Below are 21,316 nucleotides of genomic sequence, written 5' to 3'. Positions count from 1 at the left end.
AATTGTAAATCACGGGGAACTTAGGAGCTGTTGAGAGGGACGCCACCAGAGGGTTCCAATAAACACCCCAGTGCCCCCACAATACATACCTCACTCACAGGCTTAACCTGATTTCAGATTTTAGTTTTAATCGTAAAGTTGCCCGCAGAAGCCAAACCAGAACATGCTGTTTCTCTGCCCTGACTCACCCCACCCACCCACCCCTCTTTTCCGCTTGTGCTCAGTGCCCAGCCTGCTCTCCTCCAGTGACAGAAGTGGGTCAGGCCAGAGTTATGAGTGTCTTTCCACCCAGCCTACTGACTGCAGTTCACTTGGAAGAAGACTCTGGAGGGGTGGAAGTGGTCATGAAGCTGTCGGTGGGGCCCGGCTCAGGACAGGCAGGTGTGGCCTTCTGGGTCTGGCACAGGGTGCCTCCGCGCCGGGTGCTGGATACCTCGGAGCCAGTGGCCTCCAGCATCTTGGCTACGAAGCCCACGCCCGCTGAGCGCAGCAGGCCGCCGCCCGCGCACGCGTACAGCACCGGGTTCACGCTGCTGCTCAAGAAGGCCAGCGCGATGAGCACGTAGCGGGCCAGCCTCAGCCGCTGCCCCGCGGGGCTGTCTTGGCCCCAGCCGGCCAGCGTGCGGCCAGCTTCCACCAGGTTCACCAGGTGGTAAGGCAGCCAGAAGGCGGCGAAAGCCAGGATGATGAGCGCCACCAGGCGGCCGGTGCGACGACTGCGGCGGAATCGCCGAGCCTGCAGCCTGCGCCCGATGTCGGAGTAGCTGGCCACCACCGCCAGGAAGGGCAGCAGGAAGCCCGTGATGGCTTCGAAGAGCAGATGGAAGGCCTTATGTCCGTTGTTGGGGTAATACGAATCGCAGATCAGAGTCTTGTTGTTACATTTTACTGTACGGTACACAAGGACCGGTGTGGCCAGCAGAAAAGACACCACCCAGATGCCTGCCAGCACCCATCGGGCAATGGACTTAGTGCGAACCTTCTGGGACACAAAGGGGCGGGCCACTGCCAGCGAGCGGTCCAGACTCATGATGGTGATAAGCAGGACGCTGGCATACATGCTCACCCCGCAGATGTAGTGGCACAGGCGGCAACCGGCCGCTTTAAAACTCCAGGTGCCTTTAGCCAGAAAGTGTAGGAAAAAGGGAGCAGTGAGCAACACGGCCAAGTCGGCCAGCGCCAAGTTCAGCACCAGCAGGGCGGTGACAGAGCGTTTCTGCATGGTCTTCAGGATGCTCCACACCACAAAGCTGTTGCCAGGAAGCCCCACCACCAGGGCCACGGACAGGAGGACAATAGGTAACAGAGACAGGGACATGCCACCAGGAGAAGGTGCGCCAGGAGATGTACTGTTTGTAGCCATCAGGAGGACCTGGGGAGCGAGAGTGGACACACCCATGAGGAGAAAGCCGAAGCTGAGTACTCGGGTCCCCAAAGTCAGAAGTTTCAGAGGCAACTTCAAACACACCACCCATCACTGTCAACCTCACTGTTTTTAAAGGGCCCTGGTTGAATAGAAAGACTAATTTCCTCACGGGGCTGTGGGGCCCCTTCTTCACCACAGACTCAGTTGCAAAACACCCAGCAACAACAGCGTTTCCAAAGCCTTTCACACTCTTTCCCTTGAGAGACCTTGGAACCCAACACCAGCCGGAGAGACTTTCCCCAGGACTGCTGCACCCCTTGAAAGGCTAGCTCTTCTGTCTCCTGAGAGGCGCTGCTGGCTTTCTCTAGTCGCCCACCCACTCTCTGTAGAGCTGACCAGGGTGCACCAGAAAGAACTGAGACTTGGACAGGCCCTGAGGACAAAGCCTTTCACAGTAGTCAGGCTTTCTTTGGGGATTCTCTCTCACCATCTCTCCAAGCTACACCTGCCCCCACACACACATATAGAGACACACACGCACACTCACAAACATACACACACACTCCCACACAGAACACACTGACACAGAACACACTGACACACTCACATACACACTCAAACACACATACACTTATATAACACACACACATATACTCCCACACATAACACACTGACACACTGACACACACTCAAACACACATACACTTATATAACACACAACACACTGACACAAACACACACTCACAAACACACACATACACTCCCACACATAACATACTGACACACTCACAAAGAACACACTGACACACTCACACACTCAAACACACATATACTTATATAGCACACACAACACACTGACACACAAACACACACTCACAAACACACACTTCCACATACAACACACTCACAGAGCACACTGACACACTCACATACACACTCAAACACACATACACTTATATAACACACACACATATACTCCCACACATAACACACTGACACACTCACACACTCAAACGCACATACACTTATATAACACATACAACACACTGACACAAACACACACTCACAAACACACACATACACTCCCACACATAACATACTGATGCATTCACAAAGAACACACTGACACACAAACACACACTCACAAACACACACTTCCACACACAACACACTCACAGAACACACTGACACACACACATACACACTCAAACACACATACACTTATATAACACACACACATATACTCCCACACATAACACACTGACACACTCACATACACACACATACACACACCATCCCTGGGATACTTACAAGGGTTTCCAGATGCTGATGCAAAGCCAATGCCACATCTAGGGTCAGAGCAAAGTCGTTTTGACAGACAATTCCTAAATTTGTCCTAGTGCTAGGATCTTGGTCCCACTTCTAGGTCTGTCAGCTAAGTCAGCCGGAGAGGAAGTACCACAGAGCAGAAGAGGGGGAAGGAGCATCCTCCTGAGGCTGAGGCTGAAAAACTCCACACCCTCCTTTGATGTTGGGGAGGGACGGTCTTTGTGTTCCTGAGCAGCCCAGAAGAGAGGAAGGCTCCTTGGGTGGGGCCAAGTGAGAAGTACCCAGGACAGGGCAGTGAGATAGGAAAGCAGGGCGCCAGGAGTGAGTTGGCTGGGTGTGGCCTAGAAACGCAGGTCTAGACTGGAGACGTGAACAAACCAATGAACTGTCTCGTTGGGGAAGGGAGCAAGAACACAGGCTGAGGCTGAGACTGCTGGTCTTTTAAAATATGTTATCTTCGCACTTCACATTAAAAACATGGTGTCGTTTTTAGATTGATGGAAAGCATAGGTTGACGGTCTAAGTTCTGGGTATTGTTGTGGGTTAGGTAACATCAGGATATAAAAACAGCATATTGAGGTCAAAGCTACCCTGAGCTAGAGAAGACTGAGAGAGAGAGAGACAGATTCACACACATGGAGGGGGAAGAGAAGAAAAAGAATATCAATAAGAATGTGAAAAAAAGCCAGGTGTGATGGCACACACCTTTTAATCCCAGCACTCCGGAGGCAGAGGCAGGTGGACTGATGTGAGTTCGAGGCCAGCCTGCTCTACAAAGTCCAGTACAGACAAGGCTACACAGAGAAACCCCGTCTTGGGGAAAAAATGTGAAAAAAAAAAATCAGTGAAGGGGGCAGCATTCGTGACTTTAAGTCAGACCATGATCTTTGTGTGGTTACAGGAGACAAGCCATCGCCAGCTTCGCCCACTACAGGTTCACCGACTCTCTGTTCTTTTTGAGAGAAGCTGAAGTCTAAGTGATTTCCTTAATACCATTGCTTCCCCTTCCCCTGACCTCTTGACCATTAAGCAGCCCTGTTGGGCTTTCCTACTGGGTGCTAGGCAAGGGTTGGCACCATTTCTTTCCTGCATCCTTACAGCCTTGCACCGTCTAGTTTCAACTTTGACAGAGAAAGTGGATATGCTGAGAATGAAGCCGCAGTGGCACAGGAGCAGCAACGCCTCACTCCAGCCCTACCGTAAGAGCGGCTAAGAGTTTGGGAAGATAAACAGCCTCTCTCTGTTTGCCTTTCTTTCAGCCTGTCACTTCTCAGAAAAGAGGAAAGGCATAATTACTGGTGGCCACGGGGGTACCTTACACTTTCCGATGCCCTGTACACTGAGAAGAGCCAGATCAGTACTGACTCAGTGACTGTCGAGCAGAGGATATGATGAAAAGGAGGCTGAAACCGCAGCAAGAACTGAGGGCAGAGTTGAGGAAGAGCTCTCTGACCACACTGGGGTGTGTAAGGTGAAGAACACACAGGGGAAGTTCAGGAAGCTCCCCTTCAGGCCACAGGACAGGAAGAATTTTGTGTTTAGGAATGAAGCTCCTGGCTTAGACCCCAGGGTCATCCAGAACCCTCTGAAGTGGACAGTGGGTTGCCTTTGCACTTTCTCTTGGGCTACCCCTACTCGCACCCTCACTCCATCTTCCTCGGGAAGCAGTCTTTCCTCCTCCACCAGAGACTAGGCCTGCTAAAAACACTTCCTCCTTAGTTCAGAGGTCACTCCAACCCAGATTTTGGTGTTCCTAACATGACCCTGAAGGCTGGGTTTCCTCTTATCTCTTTGCCTCTGCCTGAAGGGTGAGGAACGCCACTGACGTAGAAGCCCAGAGTAAGTAACTTGGATGTGGAGGCAGGGCGGAAAGCCACTGAAGGCTGGCACGGTCCAGTCCTGACCTGACTTCAGTGGAGAATGAGGTAGCACACTTCAGCCATCAGCTAATGGCTTCCCAGTGTATTTCACAAGAATAGCTACAGGCAACATGTAAGCAGTGTTGGTACCTGGATCCAGGCTGTACTACGAGCACAAATTTTGAACATACACCTCGCAATCCCAGGGTTTGGAGGAATCTGGGCCAGATAGAGTAATTCTGATCCAGCCAAACCCAAACTGCAGTCAGGTGAGGGTCCCCAAGTACTCCAGAGCTCTGGGGACAAAGGAAAGTGGTAGGAGAGCCCCGAGATAGGGTTTGGGATCTTGTCTACCATTCCTGACTGTCTTTCTCCATGGTGACCCCGCCTCCAGGGTCTCCATTGCCCCTGCCTTGGCCCACTTTCAGCCTAGTAGTAGTTCGGAGCTCCATGGTACCCTCCCTAGAGCGGCTTCCCCCTCGGTTCTCCCCAGAACCGTCAAAGAGCCGAGTAAGGAACCGGGGCCCTGCCCGGACCAGCAAATCCCTTGCAGTGAAGACGTAGAGCAACGGGTTGACGCTGGAACTGAAGAAAGCCAAAGCCGTAGTCCCGGCGCGAGCCGCCTGGCCCGCCCCGCCGAACCTGGCCAGGCGCCCTTCCGGTGGAGCGAGCGCGGCCACCGCCTGCAGGATATTGACTAGGTGGTAGGGGGCCCAGAGCAAGCCGAAGGCCAGCACGATGGCGCTCACTAGACGGCCCACCCTCGTGCCGTGTCGCCCCGATCCCCAGCGCGCGCTCCGCAACCGCGCCAGCGTCACGCCGTAGCAGCCGAGCACAGTCCCAAAAGGCAGGACGAAGGCAGTCAGGGTCTCCAGGCTCAGATGAGCAGCGGCGTGCACCTCGGATGGGTGGCACAGCTGACATACGCTATCCTTCCAGAGGTGGCGGTAGACCGCTGCCGGGATGGCGAGCACCAGGGCAGCCAGCCAGACCCCGAGCAGCAAGCGGCGGGCCAGGGCCGGGCTGCGCAGTCGGGAAGCCAGGAAGGGCCGAGTGACGGCTAGGCAGCGCTGCAGGCTGAGCAGGCCGGTGAGCAGCACGCTGGCGTACATGCTGAGCGCGCACACGTAGTACACCGCCTTGCAGCCCACCTGGCCCAGGGGCCAAGCCTCTTGGCTCAGGAAGGCCACAAAGACCGGTGTGAGCAGCAGCACCGCGCCGTCGGCCAGCGCCAGGTGCCCCACAAGTGTGGCCGCCAGTGGCCGACCCGCAGCGGGCCGCCAGCCCGCCAAGCTCCACACTACGAAGCCGTTGCCCGGCAGTCCCAGCAACGCCGCCAGCAGCAGAAAGGCGGCGCCAGTGGCCCGCGAGGTCTTCCAGCTCAGCAGGGTCTCATTCCCAGGCGGACGGAAACAGGCCGACATCCTCCTAGAGGCAGGCTGCAAGAAGCCACGGGATGGGACATTCAGGATTTGGGCAAAGGCCCACGCTACCTCTGATGGTGGATGAGAAGGAACTGTGCCTCCCCCAACCTCGCTTCTCCCAGAAAACCAATTCAAACAGCTCCTGAGAACCTGTGGGCCCTGTTCCCAGTCAGCAAACCTCCCCTGCTGGTGGCGTGCTCCCAGAAGCCGCTGGGACCAAGGCACCAGCGTTCCCCAGTCCCCATTGCACACAATGACCGTCTCCACTTCTGGCTTTCTGCGTAGCCCCCTCTCAGTCGAAACCCTATTCTTTAAATCTCAGTGCAAAGGAGAAAGAGCAGATCGACTTACCCTGACGGGAAGAACAGCGTTGGGGGGGAGTCTAGAGAGGGTTAGGGAGACTGACAGATGAAGCCACTGTGGATGAGGCGCCCAATCCTGCCCCAGGCCTGTCACATTTGCAGAGGATGAGGCAAGAATGAAGAGGGACAAGATGGTGCTCATCCCGGGCCTTTCCTGGCCCTCCTTCATCCTAGTCCTTCCCATCACTGACAGGCCCAGGCAAGTGGAGGCCAGCCTCCCCAGGAAACAGGATAAGGCTGAAGAGGTGCAGAGAAGGCACAGCACAGGCCCACAGAGAAGAGAGGGAGCACGCTGCCAAAGGCTGCTGGCACATCCCTTCCACCTCTGGCGCCAGTCCTGCCAGTCTTCTTCTTGATCTTTTATTTATTCATTTTCTCATGTGGAAGCCAGAGACATGTTGGGGGGGGGGGAGTCTATGGCTCTCTAGCCTTTTTGGCTTGCGGTCCACAGAGAAGGCGACACAAACAACACGCTCTACAAGCTACTGTTCTACCTTTGCGTGTTTTCAGCGTCCTGCCCCCCCCCCCAGCCCCTCACTCCCCACTACCCCCGCCCCCCACCCCCGCCAAGCTTTCTCTTCCTCTTCTGCTTCGATCTCACTTGGGGGCCTGTCAGAGTCCCTTCACCCTGCAGCTGTTACTGAGTTGGACAACTTTTCCGTGTAAGGCGTGATGCTCAGTCCTGGGGGAAGAGGCTATGCATGTAGGTACAAAGAGCTTACACGCTGATTGGCGCGGGGCGGGGGGGGGCGGGGGTGCCGGGAAGGATCATAACACACGGGAGTGAGGGAGTGTGTTAAGATCAAGAAGAGGAGGGGCTGGAGAGGTGGCTCAGTGGTTAAGAACATTTGCTGTTCCTGCTGCGTTTGTTTCCTAGCATGAGTGCTAGGCAGCTCCCAACTATCCATGGAACTCCACAGATTCCAACATAGTCTCTGGCCTCTGCACATGACATACATACATGCGTACATATATACACGCACACATACATACATACACAAACACACACATGCATAAATTTTTAAAAATTTAAAAGATCAGGAAGAGGGGAGCCATTTGGTGCATTTCTTTGCACTCCATCGGCAGCCATCAGAACCACAGGTATACAGAAAACCTGAGGCAGAAGTCTGGGGCATGCCCCATTGCTGGAGGACTGTTCCAGAGGCATCAATTCCTCCGTATTTGCTCTTTATTGGTACCTGAAAAGTCCACATAAAATGAAGCTGGCTAGGTCACAGAGCTGTCCAGGCACTTTGTGTTTCTCAGGACACAGGAAGCTGGGCAGCTGGGAGAGCCTAGAAGGCTTCCAGGCAGGAAAACAAGGAGTGCGCTCACTTAAGGAGTGGGGTTCTGTGCAATTGTCCATCGTGGCTACGACTAGGATCAGAGATGAAACCTGGGACATACAACTGAAGTCTCTGGGCTGAGAAGAGGTTCAGTCACCAAAGTCCTTGCCACACAGAATGTGGACCTGAGTTCAGCACCCAGAAACCATGTTAAAGGGGGTGCATGGCTTATAATTCCAGTGCTGGGAACAGGTATATCTCTGGGGCTCACTGACCAGCCATCCTAACCAACTTGGTGATCTCCAGTCCTATGAAAGACAATGTCTAAAAAAATAAATAAATAAATAAATAAATAAAAAGATGGGCAGCACCTGAGGTTTTCCTCCAGTATTTTTTTTTTTTTTAAAGATTTATTATGTACACAGTACTCTGCTTGCATGTACACCTGCAGGGCAGAAGAGGGCATCAGATCACATTATAGATGGTCGTGAGGCACCATGTGGTTGCTGGGACTTGAACTCAGGACCTCTGAGCCATCTCTCCAGCCCTGTCCTCCAGCTTTCTTATGCATTCTCTCTCTCTCTCTCTCTCTCTCTCTCTCTCTCTCTCTCTCTCTCTCTCTCTCTCTCTCTCTCTCACACACACACACACACACACACACACACACACACACTAAAATTTGATCCTTGTAGTGGGAATCATAGCTGGAGAGAGATATTATTAATTAATTAGCAAACCAAAAAAGATGAGAGCAGTGCCGGCTCATGGCCCTGAAGCCAGCATTTCTGGAAAATTAAGCCAGGAAAAAAAAAAAGGTTAGCTAATTCTTCTCCAACCAAGGAGGCAGTAACAGAAGTGCCAGGGCCCAGACAGGATCCTGATGATGCTGGTTCTATCAATCAGAATCCCGCCTTTCCTCACACCACGCCCAGACACACTGCTCCACCCTTCACTGTCCAAGTCTTCCAATCCCTCGCTCATGGCTTCTCCCCATCCTAAACTTGCAAGCTTCCTCCCCGTTAGCCCAGCCTTTTCCAAAGACTGCAGTTCACAACTTTCCAGTAGGTGGCAGCACCATCAGCAGGGCTCACATGGAATGACCCATCTCTGAGGCTGTGGGCCAGAAACTGCCCTCGCTCTCACAAGCTGTGATACGAAGATCAGCTCAAGGTGGCCAGTCTTATGTTCGTATTTGTAAAACTGTGTTTGGACAAGGGGTAGGGGAATCAAATATCAAATTTCATCCTTCACAACACATCTCTGAAGAGAGACACAAGCTGCTGTGGCTACTTCCACCATTCCACGTAGGCTCCTCCTCCTTAGACTTTGTCCCTCTTACTGACCAGGCAAGGGGGGTGCAGAGTCCAGGCTTGACTCATCTCTCCTTTCACCAGGGCTAAGATCTCAGCTTTATACAGAAAACAAGACGTTAGCCTCCAAGCAAGGGAAGCGCTCAGCCCCAAGGCCACAAGGAGGCAACTCGCCTGCTCCATCCCTCTGCCATGGAGTACCTTTCAGCCTTGAACCCCAACGGCCTGCTGAGGTGATTTCTAACCTTTCTCTATCCGTCTGTGCTGGGGGTATGGGCAGACAAGGCAAAACTCAGCCCCTGGAAGACCCACTTTCCTGCCTCTACAAATTTCTCCAACCCGTCAACTGCTATTCTGTTCTCTCTCTCCGCAGTCTCTCCTTTGGATCTATAAACTTAGAGCCTCTAGCCATCCCATCCCCCTATGATCACTAAGTTCGTCAGCCCTTTCCTTACCCCTTCTGGTGTTTTCTTCCCAACTGCCAGGTCAGTATCCACTATAAGCTCTGAGTTTGGCCGTAGGGTCTGGACCTCAGCTCCGCCACCTCAGCGACCCTTCCGTGTCTGTGATCATAAGCGGACAGTCCGGAAAGGACTGACAGCTGCCACCCGTCAGGAGCTGCTAGATAAGGTAAGTGGTCAAGCTCCTGGGTTCCTGGAACAGGAAGCCAAGGGACTCAAAGACAGTGTGACCACCAGGCGAGCTGAGTGTGAAGGTGACGTGGTTGCCACCCACACAGGGGTCTAAGAAACAGTAAGCCCAGTGACCTATGTTGCACTTGGGTCAATTATTTATTGTCTGAGGAGTGGGCTTTCTCTGCTAGTCGGGGGACAGTAGATAAGAGGCACTGGAGAAATGGGTTCAGAAGTCACTATGGTGGTTTGTATGTAAACTGTGCCACCAACTTAAATTCCAAGCCTTGGTGTCTATGAAAAGCCAGTCTCAAATCTTGATTTTGCTACTTCCTAGTTGCCAAACCTTAGGAAGCCATTCAACTTATTAAAACTTGTTTTCTTTCTTTCTTTTTCCCTGGACTCACTTTGTAGACCAGGCTGGCCTTGAACTCACAGTGGTCTGCCTGCCTCTGCCTCCCGAGTGCTGGGATTAAAGGCGTGCGCCACCACGCCCAGCCCCATTGTTTTGTATCTTTTGAAACAGGCTCTCATTCTTTAACCCAGGCTGACCTTGAACTCAGAATACTCCTGCTTCCGCCTTCCAAATAGTGAGATTATAGGCACATGCCACAAACCCCAACTTGAAAAATGTTCTCAACGCTGGGCATCCAAGGCAATTTACTTCTAAACGCACAGCCCTAGCCTTTAGTTTCTTTATCTATACTAGGGCATAATGACCCGCCATTTAGGGGTACTGAAAGGAACAAATGGAAAACCCTTATATGCTGACAGATACTGGAGAGGAGGTGCATCTTGGCTCTTATCTTCTTAAAGTAATGGATTCTGTCAAGAGACAAATTGAGCAGATGTTTCTTTAGCAAAACTCGGGGTGGGCTGCCCAAGGTGGGACGCAGCCTAGGGGTGGTGTTTTCTCAAGGCTAGATGATTTTCCCAAATCATGGTGGAGTGGACCATCTCTTTCTTTTCTCCTATGGTCTCCACAAAAACAGACATGTGGGACTGGAGATGGCTTGGCAGTTAAGAACATGCACTGCTCTTGCAGAGGGCCCAGGTTGAGTTCCCAGCACCCACCTGGTCAGGTTCACAACCATGTAACTCCAGCTCCTGAGGATCCAATGTCTGATCTACACCCACACCCACCACACAAGGGAAGTGATATAAGGTGGTCTTGTTAAGACCCAGACCCTCTATTAGTGTAAACGTGTTGGGTCAAAGGCCTAGTGCCTTGGTTTTTGTTGCAGGAGGAACAACCTAGGTGCAGCTTCAAGGATGTTTACCACAAAAGCTCTATCAGAAGGCACATCTACTAAGATGCAACTGTAGCTTTCCTTGGTTACCTCATGCCCAGGGTAGGTGGAAGCTTTCTTAGAAGCTGTCCTTGGAACGGTGTCTGTTGCAATCAGATGTATTAAGAGTGAGTCAAAGGGCAGCAGCACCTTCCGTGTATTCCTCAGGAGGGCCTCAGAGGAGCTGGAGGCCTGGTCACCCTCACTGCCTCATGCCCAGCTGAAACCCATTTTGTTCTCATCTGTATGGTTCCTAACCTGATTTAACCCTAACATTTTTTTTTAATGCTCAAAAGTTTTCACTTGGCCACAAAAAAGTTAAGCATGCTAACAGTAAAAACAGCTGTAGAGAACAGGAAGGAAGACACGGGAGGACACTGTAGATAAGACAGAGAAGATAGACTTTGTTTTTATTTTAATCATATTTGGAGTCAGGGCCCAAAATTGTTGAAGTCTGGTCTTAAACTTCTGGCCTCCAGTGACTCCCTTGCCTCTGCCTTCCAAGCAGCTAGGGCTGCAGGTGTTAGCACATCTGGCTATGACTGATTTGTGTCATTTAACATCAGTAGGAGTGGTTTAGAGGTGAGGAAAAGCAGGTGACCAGGAACAAATGAGAAAAAGGAAAAAAAAAAAAAAAAAAAAAAGCCTATCAACAACTCAAAATACCCTAACAAGAACTGCCATTTTTGTCAGGCAGTGAACACTTTTAATCCAAGCACTTGGGAGGCAGAAACAGGTGGCTCTCTTGAGTTTGAAGCCAGCCAGGTCTATCTACAGAGTGAGTTCCACAACAGCCAGGACGACACAGAGAATCCCTGTCTCAAAAAAAACAAAACAGCTGCCACTGTTAGGAACAATGAGATGAGCGCTCACTTCTACAACCCCAGGACCCAGGAGGCTAACAGAATTACTGAGTTTGGGGGCAGCTCTACTACTCCCACGGCCTGTTCCAAACACAGGGAAGATGGCAAAACGTGAGGAAATACAGCTGAGGCCAACTAGTGACTAAGGCTGATGGTGCAACTAAAGAGAGGGATGCTGCCAGGCACAGGGGCACACACCTATAACGCCAGCACCCTGGGAGGCAGAGGCAGGGGGATCTCTGTGAGTTCAAGGCCAGTCTGGACTACAAAGAGAGTCCAGGACAGCCAAGGCCACTTGTCACTGGACAGGTGCTGGAGACCCTGCTGCTCAGTGGAGTACTAACCCTGGTGCTAGAGGAGGACGGGACTGCTGTGGAAAGTGAGGACTTCTTCCAGATGCTGGAGGACGACACGTGCTTGATGGTGCTAGAGCAGGGACAGAGCTGGAGCCCCAAGGTGAGAGGCCCATAGTGGGGCTGCTTAGGTCTCCAGCCCTTTCTGGTCCTCCCAGTCTTCTTCCCTAGTCTATTACTGGTCTTGGGGGCAGAGGCCGGGAGAGTTGTGAAGGGCACCAACTATTGGACGACATTGGGGAGGCGGAGGGGGTCTGGTAAGCACTGACAGGATTGAAGGGAGATGTCAGGGTGTAAGGGACAGTCCACTTCAATGATGGGGGTGTCCCACAGAGTGGGATGCTGTCATACGGACTAGGACGAGAGAAGCCAAAACACAGCAAGGACATTGCTCGCATCACCTTTGACGTATACAAGCAAAGCCCTCGGGACCTCTTTGGCAGCCTCAATGTCAAAGCTACATTCTACGGGCTCTACTCCATGAGCTGTGATTTTCAAGGAGTTGGTCCCAAGAAAGTACTCAGGTAGGAGATGAACATGTCACACTGTCCTGCCCCTCAAGTTAAAGGTCCCCCGCTTGTACCCATGTATCCCATGAGCTCCCGGCTTCCCTTCATCACCTCATCGTCCCTCTCGTCTCTCCCCTGCAGGGAGCTCCTTCGCTGGACGTCCTCACTGCTGCAGGGCCTGGGCCATATGCTGCTTGGAATTTCATCCACCCTTCGCCACCTGGTAGAGGGGGCGGAGCGATGGCAGTGGCAACGACAGAGTCACCTCCATTCATAACAAAAAGGTGCTCTGAGCCCCACGACTGGTTCCATGTGACGCCATGAGGGCTCTAGGGCGTCATCAGGTTTGGGGTCTGTAGTGTACCATGGGTACCTCCCTGGATCCATCGTAACAGAGCCCAGTTCCACCTCGCCTTGGTCCTCTAGGCCGTAGGCTTTCCTGAAGAACGCTGCTTGTCTTCCCTACCGTCCTGCCTCCCACTTATCCTGCAGAACCACAACCTGGTCCCCTGGCATCCTAATCCCACTGTAACAGCTGCTACGTTCTTACTGACGCCTATTCCTATGATCAATCCTGCATACCAATGACAAAGGTCCCTAGCTTTATCTCAAGATATCTTTCCCCTAAAAAATAAAACTATTTCTAAGAAAAATACAAAAATGTTTACCAGTATGCCTTGGAGGGTGGGGGGGTGGGGCTGAGGGTGAGGGTGGGATAGACAGACATAGGGATGAACAGGATCTGGCTGCAACAGCCCAGCTGCCCTTGAACTCTTGATATTTTTGTTTCAACCTCCTGAGTAGTAGGTTTTGTTTTGTGTGTTACTTGTCTGGTTCCAGTAAAACTTTTGGCTCTGATTTAAACCAGGAAAAATAAGTGCGTCCTTTTACCCCCCCCACCCCAAGGCCTCAGTCCTCAAGTATAGCGTTCAGTAGCCGTCTCCGCTTGGCCACAGCACTCTGCTGCTGTTCCCAAGTTTGCCGCCGCTTCAAGAAGGTAGTCAGCGCCACATTTCGAGCCACATGGTGGCCAAAAGGATCCTGAGTCAACTCCTGGCTCTGCTCTCCTGCCAAGAGAACCAGTCCCGTTTAGCAACACCCACACGTAAAGACAAAGTCTACTTCAGGTCCCACCACTGGGCCTCAAACAGGAATAACGACCACCTCACCCAGTGAAGTCTAAAAGGCAGACACAGGGCTGCCGATGCAGCTGCAGAGAGAAGGCCAAAGCAGGCCACTGAGAGCACAGGACCAACCGCCCTTCCACAGTCTGTTAACCAAGCAGCTCCCGGGGCAGAAGGCACTTGGTCACTACCCGAGGGCAGTGGTACTCACCCAACTCAGCAGCAATTTCCGTCCGGGCCGCCAAAGCTGCTCCATTCCAGATGGCGTCTAAGACACGGCTGCCATGGCGGCTACAAGCAAGAGCCACGTACTGTCCCTAAATTGAGACAAGTAAGGTGAGGTCCTCGCAGGGAGCACACAAGTATGTTTTGGGAGTGGAAGAATCTCGGGAGACTTGAGAAGCACCGTGTGTGCACTGGCTGGTTTTCTGTGCCAACTTGAGGAAATGCCTTCCTGAGACCCACTGTATCAGTGATCAATGGGGGAGGGCCAGGCCATTGTGGCTGGAACCATCTCTGGGCTGGCAGTCCTGGATTCTGTAAGAAAGCAGGCTGAGCAAGCCAGGGAGCAGCATCCCCCCATGGCTCCTGCATCAGCTCCAGCCTCGAGCTTCCTGCCCTGCCTGAGTTCCTGTCTGACTTCCTGCAGTGATGGACTGTGATCTGGAGGTGTAAACTGAATAAACCCTTCCTCCCCAACTTGCTTTTAGGTCATAGTGTTTGGTCGCAGCAATAGAAACCCGCCTAGGATGCAGAGGAACTCTGTATCCTGCTTCTAGCTCTCAGTCTGCTCCTGAAGGCAGCTCATTTTCTCTACAGCAGTGACGCGGGGGACTAGAGCAGAAGCCTAACCTTCAGGTTCTTCAGCACGCGACGACGCTGCTTATGAGTCACAGAGGGGCTGCTCAGGATGGCATCAAATACGTGAGAGCCAGCAGGACTCTGGGCTAGAGCCAGAAGCTGGGATCCTGTCAAGGCGCTCAGACTTCGCAGTACAAGGCCAGGGTTGGAGAAGTACAGCAAATGCTGCAGCAGCAGAGACCCAAGTACTGTCACTTCCCTCAGCGCTGTGGCTGTGGCCATTTCCACCTGGGAGCAGTAAGAGGAAACTAGGAATCAGTCCCAGACCAGATGGACAAGCCTGTCCCTAGTGAACTGCCACCTTCTCTTCCAAGAAGTTAGAAATCTCTCCACCTTAGCCCAAGGGGCTTCGCAGCCCTAAGAAGCCTGGTCCTTAAATAGCCACTGGCTTAGCAACCTCCCTAGCTTACCTGATGTTCCGCGGGTACCGCCCCTTCCTCCTCCATCAGTTCATAGTAGACCTCATAAGCCAACAAGGAGGCAAAGAGTGGCACACAGGCTCCCTGCCGGGATGAGGGCTCCGCACAGTGGAATGCCTAGACGGGAAGACAGAGCCCAAGGACTATTGAGAACTAGCCCATCCCTAACACCATGACTTTCCAGACAGAAATGTTCAAGGAGACTGAGGTCGGCCCCATCAGGAAAGGCGTCCATGAGCACAGCCTCTCACTCCTAACAGGGATGAATCCACACGGATCCCTCACAGGTCTCACAAACTTCCCTTCAGAGCTGTTCTTGGGCACACCCGCCTCTGTATCTGCAACTCCCTCGACATGAACCTTCTCACATCCACACGAGAGAGCCCTGACTGCAGGGTGAGGTCAGGAAGGGTATGGATGGGCTGCAAGCAGCACCCGCTCACCTCCAACAGCAGCTGCAAGACCTGGGCTTGGTGAGTCCCAACTCTGCGGCAGGCTTCCACCAGAGCGACAACCACCCCTGGGTGGCCCTGGGCCAGCACAGCTTCCACGGCAGGGCTCAGCTCCTCACACACAAGGGACAGCTGAGAGGGGACACGGGTTGAAGCATCTCTGTCATTCAATTAATGGTCACTTATAAAGTTAATCTAGATAAGCAGAAACCACTGTCAATATCAAATTGTTCACCGTGCTGTGTATACCCAGAAGAGGGCAGCGTAGAGGTGTCACCCTGTGGGAGAACACTGGAAAAGCTCCTTGGGAAGAAGTCAGGGAGGACCCAGGCCAAGGCAGGGCTAGAACTGAACCTGCCCTTCTTCTCCTCCACATGCCAGCCCAATGGACTGCAAGAAAAGCTGTTGCAGGACATTTGCTCACACTGTGAACCTCAAGACTGTATACTGGAAAAACCTGTTTCTAGTTGTGGTGTGGGTCAGCCCTAGCACACACCTTTAATCCAAGAGCTTCTGTAAACAGGATTAAATAAAGTCAAACACAGGTCAAGAGGTAGAGCAAGCAACTAGTTGACAGGGACTCAACACAGAAAAAAACAAAGAGTGAGAGGAAGTCAGGAGGACAAATAGACGCCCAGGAAGAAGAAAGGAAGGACGTTCAGTTCGAAGGGTTTTTAAGAGTGTGTGGAGAAGGGTTTTTTCCTTCTGGGACGTCAGCTGAGTAGAAAGATGCTTTCGCTGCCTCTCTGAGCTAGCAGAGGCTTTCACCCCAGCTTCCGGCTCCTGAGTCTTTATTGATAAAACCAAATGATTGGGATTCTGTTTAAAAACAACACAAAGCCCCTTGGTGGTAAACAGCAAGGGAAAAAAGAAGCTATGGCAACGGCTTCTGTGGATTTAAATACAAGAAGCCACAGAAGCTAAAACAAATCTCTAGGAAAAGGGTACCTCCACCCTAATCTCTGGAAAACCCCTCCCCCCAAAAAATAACTTCACATGGGTAACGGACAGTAAACTGTCAAGGAAGTGCAGAAACAAGCACACAGTAAAATAAGACCAAAAAGCAGGGCAGTGGTGGTGTACACCTTTAATCCCGGTAGTCAGGATGCAGACACAGGTGCATATTTGAGTTCAAGGCCAGCCTAGTTTACAGAACAAATTCTAGGCCAGACAGCTAAACAGAACCCTATCTAAAAAAATCAAAGTAATAAATAAATAAATAAGGCCCAATGATGAAGAATAGCAGAAAGAGACCCAAGCCACGTTTCCAAAACTTACCAGCTCAGGGGAAGTGACTGCATTCAGTAAGCGCTGCAAAGGGAAGTTAGCAATGGGATGTGCAGCCAAGGAATGCAGCTGACCCCGGAAGTGATCCTCAAAGAGGCGCTGGAGCCTCTCCGGTTCTAATACCAGGAGCACCTGCTCCAAGAGTCTGGAACTCGTCTGATCCCGCAGAAACAGGAGTAGAGGGCTAGAAATAAGAAGAGTGAGGCTGAGGCTGAAGAGACAGCTCAGAGGTAAAGAGCATGCACTGCTCTTGCAGAGAAGCTAAGACGTTCAGTTCCCAACACCTACAAGGCAGCTTGCAACTATCTACCAACTCCAGCTCTGATGCCCTCTTCTGGCCTCTGTTGGCACTGCATACATGTGGCGCACATATATACATGTAGGCACAACTTGATACACAGATAAAAATAAATCTCAAAAATGAGATAAAACAAAGTCAGGAATGAGTAATACACACCTTTAATCCTAACACCCAGGAAGTAGAGGCAGGAGGATCTCTGTGAGCTCAAGGTCAGACAGGGCTACAGAGTGAGGCTGTGCTTCCCATGGATTAAAAGCACGTGGCACTACCCAGCAATAAATATTAAGATCATAGAGTCTGAACCTCACCCAGAAACACAGTTACACTGCATCATCTCATCCCGCCCACAGCTCCCCAGCTTCAATGACCCCTGAAGGGGTGACCATACCTGCCTCCTGTTGAAGAATTACGAGAGCTCAGATAATCAATGACAGCATCACAGAGATGGGCACAACGCTGAGGTAATTTGTGGTGTAAGATTTGTAAGGCCACTTGAAGACAAAAACTGGAGATCTTGTCGGTGATAAAGACTGTAGGAAAAGGCAGAAATAATTTTATAGCTTGTGCCAAACCCAGATCACCTGTACAACCTCAAAACTCAAGCAACAAGCTGGGCGTGGTAGTACACGCCTTTAATCCCAGCACTCGGAAGGCAGAGGCAAGTGGATCGCTGTGAGTTCGAGGCCAGCCTGGTCTACAAAGCGAGTCCAGGACAGCCAAGGCTACACAGAGAAACCCTGTCTCAAAAAATAAAAAATAAAAAATAAAAAACCCTCAAGCAGCAAGGGGGACTATATACAGGAAAGTGTCTGTATAGAATGCCTTATAGCATAAAAGCCGACAGGTGTTAAAAGAGGGACCACCTGATCTCAGGGTCCTGCTTGGTGGACATCCCCAGGAAGGGCCTAGTTCTGGCCGTTTCCTGCTTACCTTCTGTGGTGCTCACTCCTGACCCCCCATGTGATGGGATCGAGCACCATGGACACCAACTTCTGGGCATGTTTGTGAGTTTCTAGAGTAGGTTATTCAGGGTGGGAAGGACCCTCTAATGTGGGTGGCACGGACCCCCATGGGCTGGGGTTCCAGACTAAATAAAAATGAAAAGGCAAGCTGAACACGGCATTTTCTCCCTCTGCTTCCTGACACCATACAGTGTAGCTACAGCCTTGATAATTTCCTTGACATAATGGAGTGTACCCTCCAGCTGTGAGTCAAGCTTTTCTTCCTCAAGTCAAGGTATACCTCATTCACCTCCGCAACACATAAAGTAACCAATAAAGTAACATTACCAGCAATGTCCTTCAGAAAGCAGGCGCTCAGCTCCTGAAGGCGATTCAGGAAGGTTGCAGGAACCTCAAAGTCAGTTGGTTTGCATTCCCGAGCTGAGGGCCTTTGTGTTTCTAAAGGAAGACCAAGGACATGGACACAGTGAGATCAGAACGGCTGAGAGGAAGGAGAAACCCACAGAAGAACAGCTCGGCTTGGAGACATAGGACAGACATGATACAGGAACGGCTCTTGTGGGTGAATAACAGATTGGTTCAGTTTTTCCTAAGGATCTTTAACTCCCTTCCCTATGGCCCAGGGTTCGTATTTCTCAGCCAGGACTTAAAGTACACCAGAAATCTGAATTCACTTATGCCCTCTAATCTTATTCTCCAGTATTCTTAAATGTAGGCCATAGCCTATGACTATAACACGAAACAAAGTTAGTGGCTTCGATTAGCATTTTTTTATTTTAATTTAAATTTTTTTCAATGCATTACATCCTGACCACAGTTCCCCTATGTCCACGCCTCACAGTTCCCAGCTCCCCACTCCTCCTCTCCCCCAGATCCACTCCTTTTCTTTCCCTTCAAAAATAAAAGCAGGCCTGGCCTTCTCCCCGGCCCCCTCCCCCGCCGGCTATCAGTGGAGCATGGCATAACAAATTACAGCAGGACTGGGCACAAATCCATACCAAGGCTGGATGAGGCAACGCAGCAGAAGGAAAAGGGCCCCAAGTGTAGACAAAAGAGTCAGAGATGTCCCTCACCTCACTGTTAGGACTTATACAAGAACACCAAGCTACACAACCATAGCACATAAGAGCGGCCTAGCTCAGAGCCATGCAGACTCCTGATTACCACCATCAGTCTCTGTGAGCCCCTGCGAGCCTGCTTAGTTGATTCTGTGGGCCATATTCTTGTGGTCTCCTCGACCCCTCTGGTTCCCAGAATCCTTCCTCCCCATCTTCCGTAGGCTCCCCTGGCTTTGCCTAGGGTTTGGCTGTGGATCTCTGCATCTGCTCCCATCAGTAATTAGCTTTTTTAAAAAAAAATGAAATAGAGAATAAAATTTTAACGGAGAGAAAATATCAGAAAGAGGTAGCAAGTGGAAAGGGCATCCTTTCCAAACACAGAGGTCACATCAGGTTTAAAAAAAGGGAGGGGGGGTTGGGGGAGAGACTAGTGGGTGTGGCCCAGAGAGATGGCTCAGTGCTTAGGAGCACTGATTGTTCTTCCAGAGGACATGGGTTCAATTCCCAGCACCCACATGGCAGCTCACAACTGTCTCTAACTCCAAGATCTGCCACCTTCGCACAGACATTTAAGCAGGCAAAGCACCAATGCACATAAAATAAAAGTAAATAAATTTAAAGAAAAACCTTCTTAGCTAGGTATAAAGGCCCCATTCATGACTTCAATATGAGGCCAGCCTGGTCTACAGAGGAAGTTCCAGGGCAGCCAGGGCTACACAAAGAACCCCTGTTTTGAAAAAAAAAAACCAAAGCCAAAACAAAAACAAAGTCTAACAACAAACTGGCAGGCACAGTAGTACAAGCCTGCAGTCTCAGCACTTGGAAGGTAGAAGCAAACAGGGGGACCAAGAGTTGAAGGCTAGCCTGTGCTACATCACGTCAAAAGCCAGCCTGGGGTATAAGGGAGACTCTGTCTCAAAATCAAGTATCAGGGCCAGTAAGGTTATGACAAGGCTGACAAGCAGCTGAGCTCAATACACAGAACCCACACGGTGGAAGAAGACTCCCCACAAGCTGTCGTCTCACATCCACACAAACACTGCAGAAGGCACATACGAGTGTACACACATGCCTGTACATATTAAAAAAAAAAAAAAAAGAACTTTCTACTATGTGTTGTGGAAATAAAACTGTGAAATTCACTGCTTAAAATGAACCATCTTCTCCTCTCGCGTCTATGCTAGTAGCCCTCCCCCACCCCTAAGTGCATCCTTACCTCTCCGAGTCTAGACACACTATTCTTTGGCCTTCCAAGCTCTGCCCCAGAGTTCTGCTAATTCTTTCATGGTCAAGCTCCACCATGAAGACTAATTCCCCTTTCTTACAATACTTACCAGATGACTGGGAGCTGCGCGGTCTGGCTCTCTCAGACTCCAGGAGAGTCCCTCCCAATACCTGCAGTAAAGTTCTGACCATGAAGCTGCCATGCGTGTCTCCACAGAAGAAAAGAAAGTCATCACACACTTCGGCGGCTAGTCCCAGGACAAGCTCCTCCAGAGTCTGCGAGGGACCATCCTCCTCCTCCCCATCATCACCATCCTCCTCCTTCGCTGCTTCTGCAGGACTCCTCAGCAATCGAGGCAGCTGCAGCAAAGCACTTTGCAATACGTGGACCCCACACCGATGACAGGCCACGAAGCGCAAGTTGGGGCGCAGAGCAGCCCACACTCGACACAGAGGTTTCAAAGGGCTGAATCCCAAAAGCTCCTGCAGCATTTCACTACCAGTCCTGTTCGTGGCCAAGGCTAGAGCCTGAGTCTCCACTTCCTTCAAAATATTACGCACCATCAACTCTGAAAAACAAAAACGAGAAAACAAACCGTTAGAGAGACTTGAGGATAAAACTTAGCCATTGCTTAGCCAAGAACTCCCCGGGGATCCCTCAGAAGTTTCATTTGCATAGGTTTTGCACTTAATCCATGGCGTAGCTGCTCCTACCTCGTTCTTCGGCGGCGTCGGGAGCCACTTTCAGCGCTGACAGCGCCCGTCGAAAATACCCGAGCGCCTCCGGGCTCAGGTGCGGGAGAGCCTCGGGGGCCTTCTCCGCGCGCGCCGCCGCCGGCAGCCGGGGACACCCATCGCGGCCCGGAGGGGGACGCCCTGAACCGCGGGCCGCGCGTCCCCGTCGGCTGGCACCCGGGAACTGGCGCCGCGCCTGGTGAGCGGAACGCGGACCCAGGCCCATGCGTGCTTTGGCACCGGTCGTCCACGCTTCCCGGTTGCAGCTCCCACGGCCGCCGGCGCGCTCCTGACGCACGGAGACGTCACGA

At 51.6% G+C, this 21,316-nt stretch overlaps 4 protein-coding genes across 4 annotated transcripts; 1 reads left to right on the top strand and 3 right to left on the bottom strand.

Moving 5' to 3' along the window:
• Positions 1 to 202: 202 nt before the first annotated feature.
• Ltb4r (leukotriene B4 receptor) lies at positions 203 to 9,516 on the bottom strand. The gene is made up of 2 exons (XM_051143148.1): positions 9,392 to 9,516; positions 203 to 1,372 (listed from the first exon to the last, which is right to left on the bottom strand). The coding sequence occupies exon 2, from the start codon at positions 1,361 to 1,363 to the stop codon at positions 308 to 310; it is 1,056 nt and encodes a 351-aa protein (XP_050999105.1). The 5' UTR covers positions 1,364 to 1,372; positions 9,392 to 9,516; the 3' UTR covers positions 203 to 307.
• On the bottom strand, positions 4,680 to 9,540 carry Ltb4r2 (leukotriene B4 receptor 2). The gene is made up of 2 exons (XM_051143147.1): positions 9,392 to 9,540; positions 4,680 to 5,993 (listed from the first exon to the last, which is right to left on the bottom strand). Exon 2 carries the CDS (start codon positions 5,976 to 5,978, stop codon positions 4,905 to 4,907), a length of 1,074 nt encoding a protein of 357 aa, XP_050999104.1. The 5' UTR covers positions 5,979 to 5,993; positions 9,392 to 9,540; the 3' UTR covers positions 4,680 to 4,904.
• Cideb (cell death inducing DFFA like effector b) lies at positions 8,973 to 13,146 on the top strand. The gene is made up of 5 exons (XM_051143152.1): positions 8,973 to 9,169; positions 9,422 to 9,566; positions 12,030 to 12,176; positions 12,407 to 12,597; positions 12,724 to 13,146. The coding sequence occupies exons 1-5, from the start codon at positions 9,129 to 9,131 to the stop codon at positions 12,857 to 12,859; spliced, it is 660 nt and encodes a 219-aa protein (XP_050999109.1). The 5' UTR covers positions 8,973 to 9,128; the 3' UTR covers positions 12,860 to 13,146.
• A 201-nt stretch (positions 13,147 to 13,347) lies between these two features.
• Nop9 (NOP9 nucleolar protein) lies at positions 13,348 to 21,307 on the bottom strand. The gene is made up of 10 exons (XM_051143150.1): positions 20,985 to 21,307; positions 20,381 to 20,839; positions 18,316 to 18,426; positions 17,415 to 17,556; positions 16,717 to 16,909; positions 15,430 to 15,570; positions 14,978 to 15,103; positions 14,559 to 14,795; positions 13,918 to 14,023; positions 13,348 to 13,649 (listed from the first exon to the last, which is right to left on the bottom strand). Exons 1-10 carry the CDS (start codon positions 21,229 to 21,231, stop codon positions 13,492 to 13,494), a joined length of 1,920 nt encoding a protein of 639 aa, XP_050999107.1. The 5' UTR covers positions 21,232 to 21,307; the 3' UTR covers positions 13,348 to 13,491.
• Between the last annotated feature and the right edge of the window lie 9 nt (positions 21,308 to 21,316).

Source organism: Acomys russatus, chromosome 3, assembly GCF_903995435.1.
Source record: "Acomys russatus chromosome 3, mAcoRus1.1, whole genome shotgun sequence".
Taxonomy (NCBI): Eukaryota; Metazoa; Chordata; class Mammalia; order Rodentia; family Muridae; genus Acomys; species Acomys russatus.
The sequence above is the reverse complement of the archived record's forward strand: the minus strand, read 5'-3'. Positions and strand labels throughout refer to the sequence as shown.